The 18491-nt window shown below is 43.5% G+C and overlaps 1 protein-coding gene across 2 annotated transcripts; it reads left to right on the forward strand.

The window, feature by feature from the left end:
• Positions 1-215: 215 nt before the first annotated feature.
• Positions 216-18348, forward strand: ODF2 (outer dense fiber of sperm tails 2). 2 transcript variants are annotated; one of them, XM_082067662.1, is made up of 21 exons: positions 440-573; positions 2244-2328; positions 3015-3166; positions 3757-3882; positions 4475-4645; positions 5522-5688; positions 6718-6847; positions 7139-7270; positions 7803-7877; positions 8627-8698; positions 9297-9413; positions 10106-10291; positions 11101-11210; positions 11897-12032; positions 12694-12804; positions 13342-13446; positions 13937-14095; positions 14958-15058; positions 15593-15755; positions 16116-16241; positions 16993-18348. In XM_082067662.1, the coding sequence occupies exons 3-21, from the start codon at positions 3059-3061 to the stop codon at positions 17164-17166; spliced, it is 2469 nt and encodes an 822-aa protein (XP_081923788.1). In that variant the 5' UTR covers positions 440-573; positions 2244-2328; positions 3015-3058; the 3' UTR covers positions 17167-18348. The 2 variants fall into 2 exon arrangements, with proteins under 2 accessions (XP_081923787.1, XP_081923788.1); XM_082067661.1 differs by lacking the exons at positions 440-573; positions 3015-3166 and adding an exon at positions 216-397.
• The last annotated feature ends 143 nt before the right edge of the window (positions 18349-18491 follow it).

An 18491-nucleotide genomic window follows, 5' to 3' on the forward strand; every position in this document is an offset into this window, starting at 1 on the left:
CCTGAGCAGGAGCACAATAAATGAGGTGCTGAAACCCCAGCAGCTCTGGGGCGGCTCCGCACTCCACCCGGCTGCGCCCCGTCACCCCGCCCGCTCCCCGCGCGCTGCCGGGCTCCCGGGCCGCTTCGCGTCGCTATGGCGACGGGCGCCGTGGCGAGGCGGGGCCTGTGACGCGGCGCGGGGCCTGTGACGCGGCCGCGGGCCCGGCGGAGGAAGGTTTGAATCGCCCAATGGGGGAGCCGCGCCCGCTGGCGGCTCGGCGGCGGCTCCGGAAGTGCGGCAGCCCCACCTGCCCCTGGTGCAGCGGCGCGGCGCTGCGGGCCGTCCATGGCTGCGGCACCCTCGTCCGCCGCTCCCAAGCCGCCGACGAAGAACTCCTGAGGCGGCAGCGGCTGCGGTGAGGGGGGGCGGAGCGCGCCGGGCCCTGCGAGGGGGAGGGAGGCGGTTCCCGAGCCCCTTTCGGTGCCTTCCCCGCCGTGTCAGCGGTGAGAGGCACCTCCGGCCTTGGGGTGGTTCTTCCCGCCGCGAGGGAAAGCGGGAAGTACCGGGGAGTTTAAATAACTAACGGAAAAGGTACGTGGTGCTGGCGCGGTGCCGCCCCTTGGGGGTTTCCAGCCCCCGCTGGGTAAAACCCGTCTCTGAGATAAGAGCTGAGCCTGAGGCTGATCCCAGGCTTGGTCCCTGCCAGCCCGAGGTAGCCACAGATTCTTTGGAAAGCCGCGGGAGAAGTTAAACTTGTGCAATAAACCTTGTTGCTAGGGACAGCTGGTGACAGCGTTGCCACACTCACCGGGTCTGGGCTCTCAGCAGGAGGCACTTTCAGATGGGGAATGTCCCCAGTCACAAGCGATAGGACAAGAGGAAATGGCCTCAAGTTGTGCCGGGGGAGGTTTAGATTGGATATTAGGAAAAAGTTCTTCCTGAAAAGGGCTGTCGGACATTGGAACAGGCTGCCCAGGGCAGTGGTGGAGTCACCATCCCTGGAGGGGTTGAACAGACACTGAGGTTCTTGGGGACATGGGTTAGTGCCGGGGGTGGGTTATGGTTGGACTCAATGACTGTAAAGGTCTTTTCCAACCAAAATGATTCTATGATTTGGGTTTCGCTTGTGGTGATTCAACAGCCCTGTAAGTTCTGAGCCAGTGTTGTAGCTGGTGCAGGTGTCTGGGCATTGGCAAGGGCTTAACCCTTCCTTGGAAAGAAGAGGATTAAAGCACAGCGGTGGTTGAGTGGTTCATAGCTGGAAGCTGGGGAATCCTGTTCCTTAAAAAACTGTCGCTTCCTCTTTCTGGTTAAGGGAAGTGCTGCTGTGTCTTCCACTCTATCATGTTCATAAATCTGACATGACATACAGGTGTGTTTTGTCTTAAGCACATACTGCTTAAAAACACGTGCAGTAGTATTTGTTTTATTTAGAGCAGGTTGTTATGTGAACCTTGGCAAGCTGACAAATTAACCACTGAGCTATGCAGAGTGATTTAAATTCTAGTCTAGCAGAAGTAGTGTACAAACATAGTGAATTGTGAAGGAGTGTTACCATCAGGTCAGCTATCTAAGCCTGATGCCATCATTTCATCACTCCGCGGTAGACATTTGTCCTTTGGGCATCCCTCCTCCCTCGTTCTCGTTTCTTCAAGTCCCCCAGGTACCACCAGGCAAGAAGCTGCTCATGCTGTAGCTGACTCCCAGTTGTGTGTGTGCTACTGGTGAGCCACCGGTACACAGGTATCTGCTGTCAGGCAGTGGCCACGTTGGTCTGTGTGGTGCTGGGTTTCCTTCAGCACGAGTGCTAATTTGGATGTGTCTCTTCAGCCTGCAAATCTGTAAAAACCCAGAACCTCGACATTTCTGTCAAGTTGTACAGAATTTGTTGGTGATGGCAGAATTTAGAGAGGGGCCTGTACAGGTACCCTGGAACTGTTCAAACATTGTTTCTTTATGAAACTGGTTAAATACTGTAGTTAGAATTTGAAGGTTTGTAACTGAGTAAGGCCATTGTGTAATTGTACAAAACATTTCCATTGTTTAAGCCAAATTTCATCATCAGTATATAAGGAACTATAATCTGGGTTCTTCCCTCATCCCATGCTTGTCAGAGGACATCAGGTCACATCAGCTTTTGTTGTTTGGCCTCATACATTTGTTGTGTTTGAGCCTGCGTGTTGCCTTAAATCGAAAGGAAGAGGTGGTTCAGAAATCGGCACTTTTTCCTTTTTCGGTCATTTTTATTATTTCTGTATCAGGTATCCCGCATACACCAGCGATGATGTGGCTTCAGGCTCTGCACAGAACACATTGTCCAGAAGATCTAAAAGCCTGAAATCAACTGTAAGTACTTTTACCGTTGGTGATAAAAACCTTCCTGCCCGAATCAGAGTCGTGCTGCTGGTGGATTTTTGTAAGATTTGCAATTGCATCACACCATTACCTCAACCGAAGCATCAAGCGCAAAGGTGGTGACTAAGTTTGCGTCTCTAGGCATTTCTGTGTTGTGTTAGATATTGGTTAAGGTTATGCTTTTTTTTTCTGATGATTAAAGAGACGTTGTGATCCAAAAGCTTTTAAGCATTTGTTTAACTTCAAAGTTAAGTACATATGAAAGAGTTTACAGGTTTAGGGTTCCAGGATGGAAGGATCCAATGGTTTCCTGTTGATTTTTCTTGACTAAACTCTTAATATTCCTTTTCTCCTCCCTTGAAATTTCTCTTCATAATCAGATGGTGTTGGTTACTGGACCCCTTGATTTGCTCACTTGCTCTAAGACTTGGAATGCCGATGACTTACAGACACCTGCTATCAATCCATCTGTATTTCATCTTTAATAACTGTGTTAAAAGCAGAAAATACCTGAAGCAGATAAATTATTTGCATTAATCCTAGCTTTACAGCAAAATATTGCGCAATTCAAAATGGCAGATGCTACCGCAAGCGAGCTCAAGCTTTAGCCAAAGCTGGCCATTGTTGCTCTCTGGCACAGAGGGAAGTGTTGTTATTTCCAGTTTCCTTATCCACAGGTTTCCTTTCATTGTATTGCCCTTTCCCGTTTGGGAGAAGAGCCATGAAGAACCGTTCCTCATCTCCCCCTTTGCACGTCCATGTGGATGAAAACACCCCTGTCCATGTCCATATTAAAAAGGGTCAGAAAACCACCCCTGCAAAACGCCAGGTAGGAGTGTGTAGCTGGGTCTTTGTAAGGGCTACAAAGAGGAAGGTGAGCGCTTCTAGAAGCACCACGAAATCTTCAAGGTCTGTTTTACCGTTATATTAGATCTGTAAGACTTGAATTCATATTCAATGGTGACTTTTAAATAACACGTCTTCTGTACTTATGATATAGAATATATAGTTACTTTTCAGGTTGAAGTGTGTGACTGGGAGATCTGTTACTTGCAATGTGGTGAGGCTTGGGGGTATTTTTTTTAATTCCTTTTTTTTTTTTCCTGGATTTGTGTCCTGATGATGGTTTTTCTTTTGGTTTCATCCCTGTTTTTGTAGGAAAGGTTCAAATTCCATCTTGATTGTCTTAAATATGTTTAATAAAAGAGTCTGTATTCAAACCATCTTCTTGCATTAAGCACTTTCTGAGTGTGCTGAGCTGGTGTCAGCCTCCTCATAGCTGCTGGCTCCTCTGATATGATTTATCATGTGAAACACAGATATTTTTGTATGCATGAACTTTCATTTGGTTTTGCAGCACTAACAATTGTACGTGGTTCTTTAAAAGTCTGTGATTTATTTTATTTTCTCTTTCTTTAGTCAAAACACAAGCAGAAAATGAAAGGAGATACCGTGAATGTGTGCCGATCAGTCCGGGCGAAAACTAAAGCCCCATGGGTGCCCCCAGGCAAAACATCTGTCCATGAGTCCACCTGCAAGTGGGAGGTATGGCTGATTTTTCCTCTTTAAAACAAACTTTAAGCTTTGTCTGAGGTTGAAGGGAGCAGTTTTGTAGTGAGAGAGCTGCACTGGTCTGAAGGTTACTGTCACCTACCATCCACTTTAAGTGTCTTCTATGAATCTTTTTCACTTTTTAATATAGAAAAATGGAAATAATGAGCAACCTATGGCCATATCATTCTTTTCTGCCTCTAGAAACCAGAAGAAATTCTTTAGTTACTTTAGTTTTACTAATCCCCTACAAGATCTCATCCGGAGGCACAGCATGAAGCTGCTGTTCTCAGTCCCTTCCTGAGCATGGAGCATTTGTGCAATGTTGCGTAATATTTTCTTTCTCATGGGTTGATAGTTTTGCCTTTTCTGTTCCTGGCTCTTCCTAGATGAGAATTTGAACTTCCATTACTTTTTCTTCTTTTTTGTTCTAGTCTTTCTGAATTTTGGCCTTTCCCTGATGGAAATGAAAGAGCTGTTTACATTTTTTTTCCTTGCAGTGGTCTCTCTTTTGGCAAAGTTAAGGTTAGAATTCTGTTTATAATTTATGCTAAAAAAATTATGCCCTTTGTTGCTTTTCTACCAGGGACCAACTCACCGCCTAGAAATTACACCTCCAGACTCAGAAAAATTGCTGTCAGTATTGCGCCTGAGTGACCTCTCTACAGATGAGGAGGATGCTGTTTGTGGCAAAATGAACGAATATGAAAGGAAAATAAACAGCCTGATGAACACGGTGGGAACACTGAAGAATGAGGTGAGGACGCAGCGTAAATACCTGCTGACTTAGGCTTTGTAGCTGATCCTTTGGCAAGAGGAGGCTGGAGTCAAGTCTTGGTGCAATGGAAGACTTCCCAGGCCGGTGGTAGCTTGCTTTTAAAAAACAAAGAAGGCAATCTGAGTTGTTTAGAAGAGCTGAACTCTCTGATGAGATCCTAAGGCCTACTATGAAACACTTAAAAATATTATCCGTTCGATAAGGTATTGCTGTGCTTCACTTTCCAAATTATCTGTCATCTTCAGAAACAAGTCTGGTACAACAATTCAACCCCTATGTTCTCTCTTCTTGCATGTCTTCAGCTGTACATAGTGCTTTGAACTGCCGAATGGGATGCACGTGTCATTCGGTAGGAGCGGTTGTCAACTTCTGAGCCCTGTTCAGCTCTTGAGTAGTCTGTACCCACCTCCAGTCGTGCTACCAGCATTGACCCTGCCACAGAACCTCCCAAAAATGGGTAGATGGAAACAAAATGCCTGGGACTGTTTAAGTTGATTAAACCCAGTTTCCTGGATCTCACAAAGTGATAGTGGAGAAATTGGAGCCATCTCCCAGCGTGTGATCTACTGCCAGAGCCCTTTCCTGCCGTGTTTGAGGTCTGTCACATGTCACTTGGCTGATGACGGATTTTCATATGTGACATAGAGCCAGGACGCTTGTGTCTCCCTATATTTGTGGGACGGAGGTGTTTCTTGGCAATAAATGAATTATGTCCCTGGTGTGCAAGAAGAGCCTGGAAGTATTTGTGTCTTTTGTTGCTTGGTGCAGATGGTTTGCTGGTTTGAGATGTGGATTCTGTGTATCACTTTAAAAGCACCTGGTTTGTCTTAAGTTCTATTTAAATATCTTTATCAGGTCAAGCTGCAAAAAAGGGACGACCAGCACCAAATGGCAAAGCGTCTCCTTGAGGAGCAGAAAGAAGAACTGAATGAGGTCTCGCAAGAGCTGGCAGAAACAGAACACGAGAATATGGTGCTCAGGCGCAATATCGAACGTATAAAGGAAGAGAAAGAACTGACTATGTAAGAAAGCTCCAGTTCTCCATTGTTACTGCACATAGCGGTATTTAGAGCGCACCCACCCCCCTTATTGCTAACAGTATTTGAGGCTGTAGTTTGTACGCTGGGTTGCAGCGCTGCTGAAGAACTGATGTTCTTGGATTTTGTTTGGTCACCTTTTAGAAGGGGGACTTGAGATGGCAGGAGCTGCAGAGAAGGGCTCTGGCATGATTATTGGAATGGAAAGAGCTACTCTGAGAGGAACCTGAGAGCAGTTGGCTTGTGTGGAGGGTCATCCTACCTCTGCAGTTAATGTTTTGAAGATTAAAAGATGCTGTTTGAATTGCAATGACATTGGTAGAACAATAAATGAGTAAACATGGAGCTGAAAATGAGAGGAGAATGTTTTGCCTTTGTGAAAATCATACTGAGACAGGACTGAATTGTGTTGTGTTGTATTGTGGTTTTTTCGTAGTGACCCCGAAGATCTCTGACGTTTTTGCATCTGCTTTGTATCTAAAGAATTAGGGAAGTTTGTGTCTCTAGGGGAACACCAGTGTTTTAAGAGAGTTAGTTTTATTGTTTCCTTAAGAAAGATCACTTGAAAGTGAATACTGTGTGTTCCTTTTTCAGAAAACTTGGTGAATACTTCTGAGTTGATAAGCCCTTGCTGAAAACTTTAAGCTGTATATGTTGGTGTGCTTTTCTGTTTTATGTTCAGCCATTTGGTGTCTTAATTCTGGTGTGGCTTAAGAGCGCAGGAAAAGCACAGCATTGTGTTTTGGGTTTCATGGTGTGTGCAGGCTTTAGTATAAGCCCAGTTTGTCCCTCTAAGTTCCTGTTTGCTAGCTGTGGTCCTCACAAGCATGTCTACTCACTGGCTTCTAACAGAACCACTGAAAAGTAGGTAAACCTTAAGTGGTGTTGGCTTAGAGCATTTATCCTCTGATTCGGAGTTTTTTATGAGTTTTAACTGAATCAAGTGTATAAAAATAGCGGCTGGTACAGCTGTCAAAGCTTCGTGTTTTTCTGATGGCTGGATTCTAATTACAGGCTACAGAAGAAGTACTTGCTGGAAGAGAAGGAGTGTTTGATGACCAAGCTGAGTGAGGCAGAGAGAGATGGAGCAGCCGCAGGCAAGCAGATCCTTGCCCTGAAAAATACAATTGAGAGACTCAACAAGGTAGGTGTTGTCCTTTTTTGTTCTTGCCTTTACTATGTTGTCCTCTTAGATGGCTGTCTTAAAAAGGTAATGTTATGGTTGCTGATGCAGAAAAACGTAAGGGAAATAGAAGGATTGAATGTGCTTAGGTTGTCCGCTAGTTGTGTTTGGAAGTGGGGTATTTACTTGCTGCATCCAGACACCTTCTGTATATATGGTGCTGACTATTGCACTGCTCACACTTGTGTCACCTTCATACGTTAATTCCACGTGAACAATGATTTTCTTTTTTGTTTTGTTTTTTTCCTCTAGGAGAAACACATGAGCAGTTCAGACATTAACGCATTGATAAGACAAAAAGAGCTTCTGCTCCAGAAATTGAGCACCTTTGAAGAAAGCAACCAGACACTACGAGACCTTCTCAGAGAGCAGCAGAACCGGGAGGTGAGCCCTGCTGTGTGCCTGAACTTGCATCATTACAGGAGTCTGTGTTGCCTTGTGGACTGAAATGCAATTTGAGAGCTTTTAACTCCTCTTTTCTTTTTTCCCAACCCTGCTGTTGACCCTGTGTCTTAAAGGACGGATATACTGCTGGTAAGAGCAACACAGAAATGAAATTGCTCTTCCTCCTGTAGTTGTATTCCATTTGAGCAAAAGCAGGCTGATGGTAACAGTTCTTTCAGCCATCAGTGAGACTGGATAAAAGGACTGAGTTCTTCCATGTGACTCTCTCTGAGCAGCGGGAGAGTTCAAAAAGCCGTCATACTTTTTATTATAATCTTTGACTGAGAAGTGGAAAAGCTTTCTGAGATAGGTGATGATATGTGAAATATTTAGCAAATTTGATCTTTCTAGGTATCTTCTGAGAATTGCTGCTGCAACAGGGAGGAAATGGTTGATTTACTCAGTTCCATTTGAAGAACCTGTATAAAATTGAGGTTTTAGTTAACAGTTTTTCTCCATATTTGTTTTGTAGAAGGAAGCTCAGAAGGTACTGGAGCGTCAGAGAACACTGCTCAAAATGCTGGATGACTCAGATGCAGAGAAAGCGGTAAGCAGACCACAGTCCCTCTCTGTTTTCTTTTTAATGATGAAGCAGAGAGATCTAAAATGACAAGCTCTTCTTTGTCTTGTATTCAACTGTCAACTCATACACTACTGCCTTTTACACCAATAAAAGTATTTTGGCTTTTGTGGTAATCACATCCACTACATTTCAAAGTGGATTGATTTTCATAGCCTTTGAAATATAGGGACTTAGAATGGGGATAGCACAACTGAGACCTACGTATAAAAGCACCATTAGGATTTAGAGTATTCAGCTCTAAAAGAGAACTTAAGCCTGTTCTTATAATGTTTAAGCACAAATGATTCTGCTTACCTTTTCTTATGATACCGAATGTACAAAGCAAAAATTGTACTACATGTTTCTTTAAAAAGAAAACTCTGGGGGTGGGAGAGAAAAAGGCATCTACTGCCAAAATCCTGACTGACGGTCAGGATAGGATTCTTCAGTTTGGAAATTATCTTATTGTTTCTGTATGTTTATCACGTTATCCTTAGAACCAGAAAAGCACAAAGAGGGTAAGCTTTCTGGATCTGCTTTGGCCACTGAATGAGTGACCTGGTGCCAGATTTTGTTCATTTCCTTATCTCTAAACTGGGCTCAGGATGCTGTTGCTGTGGATACCACAGTGCTGTGGATCAGAGGGTGACGGGGGAGGCAGTTACACCTCTTCCCTCCACCTGCCAACCTAAATGTGTTTATTATTTAACATCTAGTGGTGTTTGTTTTCCCAGGAACTTCAGTTTAGGCTACAGGAGAAAGAAAAACAAGTGGATAATCTCACCGCTGAGATACAATCAGAAAAGGTAGTTTCCTTTTTCTATTTTCCCCCTCCCTGTTCTACTTTCCAGTCCTGTAGAAGCACAGATAGTCCAAAATTTAGGTTTGTACTTGCAGACGATGATTTTTTGAGGGATCAGATGGTTGGCTTGCTTATAGAACTGGACAGACAGGTACCCATTCCCACATAGTTGGTGCTTCAATTTTCTCATGTTAATAATAAAACTTCCATCACAAAGATCAATAGGTAGGATTCTCTTTGCTCTGGCTTATCCCTGAATTGCCTTTCTGTTCAAGATCCTCTCAGTTCCTGATGTCAAATTCCAGTCTCTTCCTCTGTTTAGAAAGTAAAAAAGAAATGTAGCGGAATAGATCAGATGTGAAGGATGTTTTGCCCAAGGACAAATTTTTCAGGCCAGTCATTCACATCTGATTTAAAATAAATGCCTACTGGTTTGTTTCCCATTTTGTTGGAGTAGAGGAGCTGTGAGGGTCCATCTGAGGAAAGTGGAGGTAGCTGGAGATGGTATCAGATTTCTTCACTGAATGCTTACATGTTGGAAAGTATTCCTTCTATTAGCTCGGTGAGGAAAAAGGTGTGTGTCCTGTTTGCTTCTTATTTAGGACCAGGCAAGAACTGCATCTGAACTCTCCAAATCTATGGATGCTGTGAGAGGCCATTTACAAGCGCAGCTGCGAAATAAAGAAGCGGAGAACAACCGGCTGGCCATCCGGATACAGGTGTGTTTTCAGCGCTCCCTGGGGATTGTCTCTTCGTTTACTCTCATGAACTGAATTGACTGATGAGGGAAGTAACACTCACCAACTCTTTTTCTACTGCGTCTGGTAGACTGAAATATTGGCTGGTGGTGTTTGTGCCACTAACACAGCCCATACTTTTCAAATGAAGAAAGAAAAACCCTTTCACTTCTGATGCGTGAGGCAAAATCGTAGCCTTAAGGTCTATGTGCATTTATTTGATACTTTTTTTCTAATTGCTGCATAGTTATTTAAAAGATGGCTTTGTTTTAGCCAAGCATCAAGACATATTGTAAACTATTTAATTTGCTTTCTCAGAACAATTCTGTGCCATGAGTTCCTGTATTTAAGCACACTCATGCACGCTTTCCACAGTATTAATGAGTAGGAGAAAGTTACCCTGGTTTATTTTGATTAAAGTCATATGTTTGATGTATCTGTTGATGTTGTGATGATGATGTGATGAACACATGTGTGTTAATGGTTTAGAAGAGCTTTAATTCTTTTAAGCTATATAGCTGCATAAAGCAATGTTATTAGATGAGAGCATTTCAATTAATAAAGAGAGTGTTCTCCGGTAGATCAAAAGACTGTTTCTAGGAAATTAGTTGCTGCTTTGGGAATGCAGGTGTAAGGACGTTATTCCATACGGTGTGTTTTCTTCCCCCCTGCAGAACCTGGAGCGCAGTGAAGCTCAGCATAAGGCGGAGGTGGACTCTATCATGGAACAACTGAAAGACCTCAGGCAGAAGGGAAACCGTGATAAAGAGGCCCTGAAAAAAGCCGTCCGTGCCCAGAAAGAGCGGGCAGAGCAGAGTGAAGAGTATGCAGAGCAATTGTCTGCCCAGCTAGCAGAGAAGGTACCTGAGAATACAGGAGGAGAGACCTCATTTCAGCTCATGCATCTAAATCTTTGACTTCTGCTGGCAGCCCTGGGGAGAGGCTCTGCTTTCAGCTAATGAGATTTATTTCTGTCTTGATGCCCTGGCCCATTTACACTAAGTTTAGAACAAATCCAGTTTTCTCAACTGTCACTGTATTCGCTGCATGTCCTTAACTTAGCACATACAATAACTTAGATCATTCTAAACCAGCAGATCTGAATTTTCACCTGGTCTTTTAGATCTATCTGAGGATTCACAAAAGCCAATAAAATAAATCCTTGTAGTTTTGGCTGAAAAATCTGAATGGAGTTGGTTGTTAATCAAGAAACTAGTTAGAGCAGAAAAGTACAAAGACTCGTACTGGAATTTCCTTTGAAAAATGACTGAAGGGTAGCAAGGAAAAGTAGAAAAGTTAGGACTAAAATCAGAAGGGAATGTGGATTTCACGCTACGTGACTCTTTCCTCATTTTTAGAATTCTAGGGGCCAGAACCACCAGTAGAATCTTAGCCATGCTTTGTATTTCTGATAGTTCATCTGCCTTCAAAGAGGATTCTTCTTTGACTGCCGTTATGTCTGTTGGCTGATAGCAGTGCTGGAGAGCACCTCTCGCAAGGATCAGGAAGAATAAGAAGAAATACTTGTCCTCAATATTTAAAAGTTTTATTGAACTCTCTGCACGTTATGCTTATCCATATCAGCATTTCTGTGTATTGTCTGCATATCCCATGTCCAGTGACATTTTTGTCACTCTTGCTCTTTCCCTTGTGTGTTTTTGTTTGACAGGACAATTACGTTGCTGAGGCGCTGTCAACGATGGAGTCCTGGAGGGGCCGCTACAACAAAGTAGCAAAGGACAAGGGCGACCTCGAAATGGAACTCGTGACGCTGAACAGGTTAAAATAAATTAGTGTAGAGGAACAAGTATGAGTGGGGATGAGTTCTAAGTTAAAGGATAATTCAATTGAATAATTTCATTAAATTTAATAGTTTAATTGGCTTGCTCGTGAATATCCAAGCAAAACCAGCACTGCCTAAGGGCTAGAGCAGAGTTTGGAGATAGAGAGAGAGAGATGTGGCTTCTGGTGCTGACTTGCCACAGCAAAGGCAGGCTTTTTAAGGGCTTGCTGACCCTTCAGATTCTCTGTTCTTTTGCCATTTTGTGATGCTTTGAAAGAATTACCGTTATATTTCTTTTGAGATCTGTTTGAGACACTTGAAAGGATTAAAAGAGATAGGCAGTATAGTTTGTGCCAATTTTGTTTTGAAGCGGAATAAATGTATTGGTATCACTGCAGTACAGTTGTTGCTGCAGGGAAAAAATCAGTAGTTACAAGAAGAGAGAAGCACGTCTTTATCTTACGTATCTTGGAGGCAACGCATTTGAGCTCCAAGGGGATGACTCAAACTAATTCCCAGCAGGTTGAGGTAGTAAAACAGTAACACAGATGTGTGCATAATGTGACTGGAGGAAGAAGATGAAAGGAGAGGGAAAAGCCACCTTTCTGAAGCTAATTTTCAAGCATTAGGAATGTTGTTCTTTCTTTGTCACTTAAGGAGTAATTTTCTTTGTGTATGGCAGCCGTGTTGAAGACCTGCAGCAACAGCAAACAGCCCTGGAGGAGAAGATGAGGGAGGACAGAGATGCTTTGATGGACAAATTAAACCAACAGGCTACAGAGACAGCTGCCTTCAAAATGGAGAATGAAAAGCTAAAGGTCAGTGATTCTAGGAATTTGGAGCTGAAATACTCAGGGGAAAAAAGGGAGAAATTATAACAAGTTACTTGCAGAGTTGAATTGCACCCATTGCTGCCATTGAGTTTCAGATCAGTGTCACCTTAACCTGAGAATGATAGGGCAAGTATACTGAGATATAAAGAAAAGTGAATGCTTTGGGAGTTTCTTCCACGCTTTGGCTAGTAGTATGTCAAATCCAAGTACAATTTCTTCCAGCTGGGATCTTACAATTTGTCCTTACCTCTTCATTCTGCTGTCCAGAGAACAAACAGCATTCTCGCACACAGAGAGAATGGTAATCTCTAGAACGTAAAAAAATGGTTGGCATATTTCTCCTGTCATCTCTAATCACCGGCATCTTATAGGTGACCTACGTAACTTTCTTCTTGGAAAGCTAGGCACTGATCCAAATAAGGAGTGACCCTAATCCAAGTAGCACAGCCCATTCAGACAAATGGAAAGATTGCACATCCATCCCAAATCTCTGTGCTCTGCTGGTGTAAATTTGGTGATCTACTGACGTCTGGCAAGTTTTGCCAACTTAGACTGACAAATCTATTTTTATTCGTCTAGACGGCATTAGACAGCTTGTGTGGCGGTTACTCCCCAGGACTCGATGGAAGATGTTTTATTTTTTCAGGCTAATGTGGGCCCAGTGGAGGAAAAGCTGACCCAAGCGCAGAATGAAGTGGAGGAGCTCAAGAACTCTGTCAAGAACTATGAAGGGTTGATTGAAACCTACAAGTCACAGGTAGGCATCTCATCCAAACCTTCAGCCCTTGCACAAACATATTTTCTCCCTTCACTGTTGCAGCTTATTCTGGAACACCTTAACCCTTTGTTTGCTCTCGGATGGTGTTGCAGTTTCATATGGATTTGGTTCTTTTAGCCTGGCTTTTTCTCAAATGGCAGCATTCAGACTGCTCCGTGCTGTACACCGAAGTGTGGAAGACTTTCCTTCCTCACCATGCACTGATAACTCGGTCATTAGGGGGAGCTGACTCCCACAGCAGAGATCTTGATTAATAGAAAACAAAAGACTAGTTTTAATTATTTCACTTTTCCTTGCTACTTTTCAAGTACCGGCAAGAGGGGAGAACATTTGGTGCAAAGCTGCAGTGATCCAGATGGCAAAAGCAGAAAGTGAACCACCCCAATACAGTTCTGGGGTGGTGGTCAGTGTGGCAAGAAACTCGTTGCTGATCCTTGAGCAGTTTTAGTTGCTCCAAAGCATTGCGTATTTGTTGAAAGCTATATATAAAGTTATATGGGTTTTTTGTATGTCCAGCTGTTGAAGAACCGAATGGAAACAGACGAATTGATGGCGAAGCTGGAGCAGTGTGATAAAGAGAACAAGACCCTGAGGGAGGAAATGAACAAGGGGGTTGATCAGGTAACTGTTCCTCAAAGACTGATACATTGTAGGCATTCATGGACCTTTGTGTTGTGAATCCAGGGAAAAATGGCTGTGAATAGGAAATGCAAGGCTTAGAATCATAGAACAGTTTGGGTTGGAATGGACCTTTAAAGGTCATCTAGTTCCAACCCCCCTGCAATGAGCAGAGACGTCTTCAACGAGATCATGTTGCTCAGAGCCCTCAGCTTATCTAACTTTGCCTTTTCCATTAGTTTTTCTCAGGAATTGTTCATTCTGCAAAACTCACTGAACATTTAGCAACTTCTTTTTGACTCTATGGCATTCTTCAGAGGTGTTTTGGAGAAAGCCTTTTGGAGTAGAAGACCTTAAGCTTTGAACTCCAACACTGGCCAAATATCCACTCCGTGTCATCAGACTAACAAAGCTTCACTGGAGTTGAGAAACCTTTTAGTCTTTACCTTATGAACATCTGAAAGTTCCTCATGTTCTCTTCTTTTGACTGTAGGCACGTAAGCAGTATGAGAACCAGCTTACTGAGCTGGAGAAGCTTCCTGACATCCTTAAGATCACAGAGACACAGCTGGCACAATGTCAGGAGCAGCTTCAGAGTTACGAGAAGAAGAACATGGAGCTGTCTGTCATGATCGCAGACCTTCGTCAGCGGGTAAGGGAGTGGCAGAAAGATCCTGAAGCACTGCAATCCGCGCCTCTGAGTCCAAAATGAATTTCTAATCGCAGGAAGGTTCAGTCTTCATCTCTGTTCTCCTCTCTTTTCAAAAAAAAAAAAGATTAAACATGCTCTGCAAAATGAAGGTGTGTGCCATGTATTTGTGCAAGAAGTTAGCGGCGTAGCTGGTAGCTTTCCTTACTATTTGAAAGGTTTCTCATCCCTTGGTGCAGAACCTTATTGGGACTCAAATAGCAGCAGTGACAACGCTTGCTAATGCCAGCGCTCGCTTCTGTTACTTCCATCATCTTGTCAGCTTTCCCTCCTGTGTTTTTCTGCTGATAGTGCTGTCCCAACCTTGTTTCCTCACCCTGATTTCAGGTTTTCCGCTCTCTGCTTTTTGTCCCTGGAAGCACAGCGTAGGTATTGCAGGATAAATAAAGACAGGCGTGACTTATAAACCCTGCTTCAAGACACAGCAAATGATCTCGCAGTCTGACTGCTTTACTCTGATTATAAACCCTGATGTCTTTGTGTGCTGCTGTCCTGTATGTGGCTGCTTTTAATGTCTGTGCTTCGCTGTGCTTACAGGTGGCTGCTCTGCATGCAAGAGTTTACAGACCCGGCTTTTCATTTGCAGTACAGAAGGATTTTCTCATGCCTTTCTCAGCATTAACTGGAAGCACCAGCAAAATGAACATTTTGTGCTTTGATTTTCTATCCACTGTTCCTTTTGTGGGGCTCTCCAGAGGTTATGACTTGAGCATGTTTCCTTCTGGAGACCTGCCTATGTTTTAGATGTTTGGTCGTGTGTGTTTAGTGACTACTCTGTAAAGTAATTACTTACTGTAATTTTTAGATTGAGCTCCAGGGAGACAAAATGGAGATGACAAGAGAGAGGTATCAGTCTGCCCAGGAGGAGAAAAAGCAGCTCACCTTGAAGGTGGAGGAGCTAGAAAGGTTAGAAATATTAGGCTCTATTGCTCTCTTAACCTTCCATTTCCATCCTCTTCCTGTTGTTTTTTCAGGGGATTGAAACAGCTTCAGTTTTGTTCCAGTCCCCTACGTGCTCCAGGATTTTGTGCATTTGTGCATCTCTAATCAGTAGGGGGCCACTGGAGACAGTTACAGGCTTTTGCAGCACCGTTTATGGATGTCATTAGAAAGGATGGTGAATTACATGGCAGATAAACCAGCTCCTTGTCCAATCTAGCCTGACAGTTCTGAGATTACTGCATATTACAGTGGTTTTACTCATGTTTATAAATTCTTTTTAGTGGCAGTATCTGGGAAGATGCAGGTATGTGGATACTCTGTATGTCCTTCAATCTTTGAAATTCTGATTTGAGAAATGGATGAGTGTTTCTTGGGGCTTTCCCCTTTCAAGGGGGAATAGAATCTATTCCCAGACTAGGCAGGACCTGACAAAAATGCAGACTGAAATACGCTCCACTTAAAATGAATAGGTTTCCTTCCCTTATTGTCTTAACCTAGAAAACTAGAGACAACGAATGCCCAGAACATAGAATTCCTTCAGGTCATAGCAAAACGTGAGGAATCGATCCACCAGTATCAGCTGCGGTTAGAGGAGAAGAGCCGAGAATGTAGCTCCTTGGCACGTCAGCTGGAAATGGCCATCGAGGATGCCAAAAGACAAGTAAGTAATTTCTTGTGTTTGCATTAGTCCAAAACTATCCAGACTGTAGAAGGGGAACAGTGAGAATGCTGGAAATACCTCCCCAGCCTATGACCAAATTCCTGAAATCAATCACGTTCAGTGAAATACAGATAATAAAATGTGGTGTTGCTTGTTTGTCGACACTTAAGCTGTTGAGAAACTGAACCCTGCTCTCCAGTTCGCAACAGAAGAGAGGAAAACACAGAACCGAGCTGCTGCTTATGTATGAGAATGTGTCCGATGAAACATTATAGGGCTTTTGTGGACAGTGGGGTAGGGAAAAATTATTCTTCCATAAACAACTCCTTAACAAAGTTGTTGTTCTGGTGTTACGTGTAGGTGGAACAAGCTCGAGAACGAGCAACGTCTAGAGAGAGAGCAGCCCAGTCCAAGATGTTGGACTTGGAGACGCAGCTGAGTAGGAATAAAACCGAGCTGAACCAGTTGCGTCGGAGCAAAGACGATGTGAGTGACTTGCAAGGGATGCTCTTGCTGTGCTGGTGTCCTGGCAGCAGCTCCATAAACCCCGGTGCTGTGGGTCGCTGCAAATGTTGTGCAGAGCTGTGTCTGTGACGTGCTGCTGTATGTGTCCCTGCCACGTGTGTGCTATGACATGTCTGTGTCACTAATTCAGAAAAGTAGATTCTCATTTGCTTCATACTTACGGCAATGATCTGAATGAGCTTGCTCTAAACTAACGTGTGTCTAAGAAAAGACTCAGACCTTTCTTATCTTCAAATGAGATTTGCAGCAGATATCATGGATGGATTTCAATTTCATTTACTGCTTGGTTATCTGAGAGAGAATGCAGTTTCTGTTCTAGAAGAAAGAATTTCTTCTAGAAGAGAGAAGGAGAATCTTTCATAATGTCCTATTTACCCTGCTTGTGTACTGGAGTTTTACTTGGAATTGGGTTGGCACAGGGATCAAGCTGCTTTTCAAAAAGAGTGTGGTTAATTCCCCATAACTACAGCTAATCAGTTTTAACAGCCCGACTGATTAGCTGTGTTGTCTCTTGGTTTAATCAACGTGTTGCTGAATGGAGTTGGAAACAAGCAAAACAAATTATAAATATCGTAGCACTGCCTGTGGTGATGCCATCTGCTGCTGTGCTGATTCTTGCTGTCCTCAGCACTTTTGGGGAATAGCTGAAGTTTAACGTGAATAGGATGGATGTTGCCGCCTTTCAGCCTGTGTTTTGTGTTTCCTTACATAGGCAGAGCGCCGATACGAAAGCCGCTTACAGGATTTAAAGGATCGGTTGGAGCAGTCGGAGAGCACCAACCGCAGCATGCAGAACTACGTCCAGTTCCTCAAGTCTTCCTACGCCAACGTTTTTGGAGAAAGTGCCTTCCTGGGCTCCCCCAGCCGCTCTCGTGCTTCTCCATGAGGACAGCGCTCTCCCTGCACCTCTGCTGCTCAGCACAAAAGGAGCCCTATTTCAAAGCCATATGTTTTTTAGGAATAGGTTGGGATTTCAGGGTCACTATTACGAGACGTTTTTCTCTTTTCCTTGCAGCATGAGGTGATCAAACGATGGTGGCGTGTGTCCTAAGGTAGGCAGTGTCAGCAGTACCCGTTTGGTGTTGGTTGTTGGCATTGCACCATGAACTGTGCCCTGAACCCGTGTGGTTTTGGGTCCTTTTCATTCTCTAAGGTCCTGATGGTTTCAGCTCTTAAAACCTGTCAGTGGTTGGTTGAGCATTTTAATGTTTAGAAGAACTCTTTTCCTTTTTGTGCTTCTTTTTTCATTCTGTTTCTGTGTTGCAGAGATCATGTGGAGGTTTTTGTTTGTTTGTTTTAATTTTTTAAACTACTGAATGTTGTATCGATACATTGGATGATAGGATGGTGGGAGAGGGTCCACCCACCAGCAGTGTGAAGCTGAAAATAACTTAAGTGCCTGGACTCTACACCTACAAGAGATTATCTCCTGAACAACCACAGTGTTTGTAAATGGTTTTATACCAGAAATAATTATTTTGTTATTTTTTTCCACTTGATTCTTGTATACTCTCTGACCGTCACCTTTTTCTGAGCGTGTTGCTAAAGTTGCTTTACTCCTCTCACCCTGGTTTCCTGATCCTGAATATCCCCAGGACTGAGCCAAAACCAGCTGCACGCAAAGGAGATTGCGGTTCGACCTCAGTGGCCCTTCCATTGAGGTCTTGGTGTGGGTGCCACACGAGTTCAGGGTGAGCGTGAAACACTGAACTGGTCTTAAGCCAATTAAAGAGCAGCTACGGTTGGTTACTCAACTTCTTCATTGAACCAGACCCCACCAACTCCTGCAAATCAGGTCTTCGGTTATTGGGTCCCTAGAACTCACGTGCTCTCCAGTGCCCTGTTCTTTCCAGGAAATGGTTCTTCTGGGGGCAAAAATAAGCATTGCTTTTATTTTTATCTCTTTTGTATCCTATTTATGTGCGATGTGGTCATTGGGTGGTATTTGTCACAAAGCTTTTCTAAGTGAATCAGTTTTTTGAGAGCTTTGTAATTGTGGGTGTGTTTAACAATTTAAAAATCCTAACGGTGCTACGGTAAAGCAAACAATAAATACATTTTAATTGATTATGTTGGGGATTTGCTCTTTGTTGTGCTGCGTCTAGGGTCTCCTTCCCTTTGTTGTCGTTTAAAAGTAAAACATCAGTGCGTTATCAACATTATTCTCGTAATAAATCCAAAACAACCACCAATGAGGAAGAGAATTAACTA

This window comes from Streptopelia decaocto (genome assembly GCF_964273445.1).
Source record: "Streptopelia decaocto genome assembly, chromosome: 17".
Taxonomy (NCBI): domain Eukaryota; kingdom Metazoa; phylum Chordata; class Aves; order Columbiformes; family Columbidae; genus Streptopelia; species Streptopelia decaocto.

Excerpts from the sequence above, each read along its gene's own strand:
- ODF2 (XM_082067661.1), top strand. The coding sequence starts at position 231 with ATGGGGGAGCCGCGCCCGCTGGCGGCTCGGCGGCGGCTCCGGAAGTGC. Across the intron at positions 4,646-5,521 it reads TGGGAACACTGAAGAATGAG|GTCAAGCTGCAAAAAAGGGA; the intron begins GTGAGGACGCAG and ends TATCTTTATCAG. Across the intron at positions 12,033-12,693 it reads TGGAGAATGAAAAGCTAAAG|GCTAATGTGGGCCCAGTGGA; the intron begins GTCAGTGATTCT and ends TTATTTTTTCAG.